At 49.4% G+C, this 3990-nt stretch overlaps 1 protein-coding gene across 1 annotated transcript in view; it reads right to left on the minus strand.

Annotated features, from left to right (window-relative positions):
- Nucleotides 1-3990, minus strand: part of EVC2 (Ellis van Creveld syndrome 2) — a 164665-nt gene that overhangs the window by 45660 nt on the left and 115015 nt on the right. Inside the window, exon 16 of the mRNA XM_010847786.1 lies at nucleotides 3184-3388. Within this exon, the coding sequence (XP_010846088.1) occupies nucleotides 3184-3388 (205 nt within the window). The remainder of the gene's footprint in view (nucleotides 1-3183; nucleotides 3389-3990) is intronic.

Raw genomic sequence — 3990 nt, forward strand, 5'->3', positions numbered from 1 at the left:
CCTCCGTCCATGGGATTTTCCAGGCAAGAGTACTGGAGTGGGGTGCCATTGCCTTCTCCAATGACCAACCTAGATAGCATATTAAAAAGCAAAGACATTACTTTGCCAACAAAGGTCCATCTAGTCAAGGCTATGGTTTTTCCAGTGGTCATATATAGATGTGAGAGTTGGACTATAAAGAAAGCTAAGCACCAAAGAACTGATGCTTTTGAACTGTGGTGTTGGAGAAGACTCTTGAGGGTCCCTTGGACAGCAAGGAGATCCAACCAGTCCATCTTAAAGGAGATCAGTCGTGAGTGTTCATTGGAAGGACTGATGTTGAAGCTGAAACTCCAATACTTTGGCCACCTGATGCGAAGAACTGACTCATTTGAAAAGACCCTGATGCTGGGAAAGACTGAAGGCAGGAAGAGAAGGGGATGACAGAGGATGAGATGGCTGGATGGCATCACCGACCCGATGGACATGAATTTGAACACACTCCAGGAGATGGTGAAGGACAGGGAAGCCTGGTGCACTGCAGTGCATGGGGCCACAAAGAGTCAGACACAACTTTGGGACTGAACAGTTCCCACAGTGATCTTCCTTATATTCATTTTATAGATGAAAAAATGATGGATAAGAAAAAGAAGGCTAAAATAAATAAGATGAAATAAGAATAAAAAAACCTTTTAGGTCCGAGCTCCCAGCTCGCTTGCCTGCAGGATAACTTGTCCACACCCCCAGGCTGGCAGGAGAGGAGGGCCTGGCAATGGAGTGGCTCCTGGGGGTGCCCTCCCAGGTCTGCTCACCATGATGCTCTTCTCATGGTGCTGCTGGTGAAGATACCCAGGCTCAGCCAACCGCAGGCTCCATCCCTCACCTCCGCCCTTGCATCTCTACAGGGTTTCCAGGGTCCAACCTTAGGCCCAGGGCAGATGCTCTGCCCCTCTGGGACACAAGGCCAATTCACTTTCAAAATCCAGAACTTTGAACAGCTTACAGTCAGACAGTTAATTCCTGCTGGTATCAGCCCTTCAGTCCTTGGTCCAGCTCAAAAGCAGGGGAAACACACTTCAGTTCAGTTACATGGATATATATATATATTTTTAACTCACTCTTCCAAAACTTTTTACACATTTTTGGGTATAACCTGTTCCTAACTCTGTAAGTATCACCATTTTATATATCTTGCAACATTCTAATAAGAGAAATAGAAAAAAAAAACACTTCAAAATAAAATCATAACGTTTTTGAAAAACTATTTTCATGTATTTATTTATTTAGGCTGTGCTGCAGAGCCTCTGGGATTTTAGTTCCCCAACCAGGAATGGAACCCAGGGTCCCTGCAGTGGAAGCATAGAGTTCTAACCACTGGACTGCCAGGGAATTCTCAACTCACTATTTTTTTTTAATGTGCATACTAAGTCGTCATGTCCAACTCTTTGTGACCCCATGGACTGTAGCCCGCCAGGCCCCTCTGTCTGTGGAATTTTCTAGGCAAGAATACTGGAATGGGTTGCCATTTCCTTCTCCAGAGGATCTTCCTGACCCAGGGACTGAACCCGAGTCGTTTATGTCTGCTGCATCAGCAGGCGATTCTTCACCACTAGCGCCACCCAGGAAGCCCCTTTTTTTTTTTTAATGTGAAACGATATAAAATCTTCCAAGTTGGTGCTGTTCACTGATTTTATTCAGAAAGGATGTGGCTGAATTTTTTTTTTCCTCCTCAAGGAGAAGCACTGGGTTTAAAGTCAGAAAGCACCAGCTCCAAGACCAGTCCTTCTACTCTGTCCTACCTCAGTCAATTAATTCACTTTTCCTCTCGGTCAGTTTTCTCATCTGTAACATGAGGACAGAACACCTACTCCCGGCCCTGCTGTTAGCCACAGCTGAGTTGACAGAAGTGTAAATGATGTGAAATGCTTTCAACATCAATGTGATATCACCTCAAGGGAAGTCCCCACATTCTGCCCACATCTGCTGGTTGGTTGGTTCAGTCAATAACACTCACTGCACACCTACTAAGCACCAAGCACATTCTAGATGCTGGGATGGAGTGGTGAATGGGAACTACAAACAGGGAGCTTGTTGGTGGGGGCTGGTGCACAGACCATGAGTACATTGAGCAACCAGGACATTCCAAATCGCAGTCAATTCTACGAAGAAGCAAGAACACAGCATTCTGAAGGATGCTTGCGGAGGTGCTGACTTTGGATAGTGCTCAGGGAGGACCTCTGTGTAGATGACATCTGAACTGAGATGTGAAGAAACAGCAAAGAGTTGGCCCTGTGATGTTCCTGGCAGAGGAAACAGCAAGTTCAAAGGCCTTGTAGAGGTCAGGTTCCCCGGAGGCAGAGCCAGAGACAGCAGGGACTGGGGTGAACGCTGTTTCCTGAGAAAGGAGTTCAGAGCAAGCCACAGGAGGTGTGGGAACCAGGACAGGAGGAGGAAAGGGCTAGGTAAGGTGGGGGCTCTGGCCTTGACTGGCCCATGGGGGGCTCCGGAGTAAACCCAGCACCCAAGAGTTGCCTCTCGATGGCATGCAACAGGTGCTCACTATAGGCGTGTCAGGGCTTTCCCAGTGGCATTAGTGATAAAGAACACACCTGCCAATGCAGAAGACTCGGGTTCGATCCCTGGGTCAGGAAGACCCCTGGAGGAGGGCATGGCAGCCCATTCCAGTATTCTTGCCTGGAGAATCCCATGGACAGAGGAGCCTGGTGGGCTACAGTCCATGGGGTTGCAAAGAGTCAGACACGACTGAAATGACTTAGCCCACACAGGCATCTGTAAATCACTCTCCAAGCCCTGGGATCAGAGATGCCCTTTTCCACCTGAGCTGAAATGAGCATCTTCTTCATATCACTTACACAAGCCTCCTGCGTGGGTCACTGGCTGTGGCTATGGGAGGGGCAGGAGGGAGAGTCACCTCTCAGGCCAGGTGGCTCCCACCACCAAGGGCAATCAACGCCCAGGAGAGGGGTGGACCTGTGAACCATGAGTGGTGGAGACTCATAACTGCTGGTGGACAGTGCAAAGCCAGGTACCAGGGTGTCCACTACAGAACTTAAGGCGGTTCCAGGAATGCCCGATGCTAACATGGCGAGGGCTGAGGGCGGCACTGGAGCCGGATTCTACAGCCTCAGCAGCTGGAGGAGGCCCTGCCTCTGCCAGCACGAGGCCCCAAGACACCCATCCTACCTGCAGCTCAGGGGCAGCCATGGCCTGGTCCAGTTTGAGGAACTCTGCTTCTCGCCAAGCTGTCTGGAATCGTTGCAGCAGGACTCGGGCCCGGATTTTGGGGAGGGCCAAGCTCCTGTCCATCTGAGCGAAGCAGCCGTGAACTTCCTGCCTCATCCCAAGCAGCTCCTCTTCAGACAGGGAGAAGGCAGAAGAGCAGAGCTTCCTGGAAAAGCAAGAAGAGTGGTCTGTTCTTGCAAAAAAAAAGAAGACAGGGTGGGTTGTGCTGGGGATGGGGAAGTGGAAATTCAAAGCTCAGATTCCATTACTCAAATCCATGTCCGGAAACGCCCGCCATCTCCTGGATCAGGCATTCATTCCACATGGGTTTCTTCAGCACCTAATGTGTGTCATGCTGGTGTGTGTGTGTGTGTGTGTGTGTGTGTGTGTGTGTGTGTGCGCGCGCGCTCAGTTGCTCAGTTGTATCTCTCTGTGACCCCCATGGACTGTAGCCCTCCAGGCTCCTCTGTCCAAGGGATTCTCCAATCAAGAATATTGGAGTGAGTTGTCATTTCTTTCTTCAGGGGATCTTCCCCACCCAGGGATTGACCCCGTGTTTCCTGCATTAGCAGACTGATTCTTTAGCACTGAGCCACCATATTGCGTTAGATATGAAATTGTATCATCTGTTTGATTATTCTGGCAATGTCTGATCAGCACTGGCTGCAGAAAATACACTTTGTGGATGCTTTAAAATTTGGAAATACCTGCAGGACATTGCTGTGGGAGGCCAGGGCCAGGTCTATCAGGCCCAAATTTCCATGGAGG

The sequence above is a fragment of the Bison bison genome, unplaced genomic scaffold (genome assembly GCF_000754665.1).
Source record: "Bison bison bison isolate TAMUID 2011002044 unplaced genomic scaffold, Bison_UMD1.0 scf7180017864255, whole genome shotgun sequence".
NCBI lineage: Eukaryota > Metazoa > Chordata > Mammalia > Artiodactyla > Bovidae > Bison > Bison bison.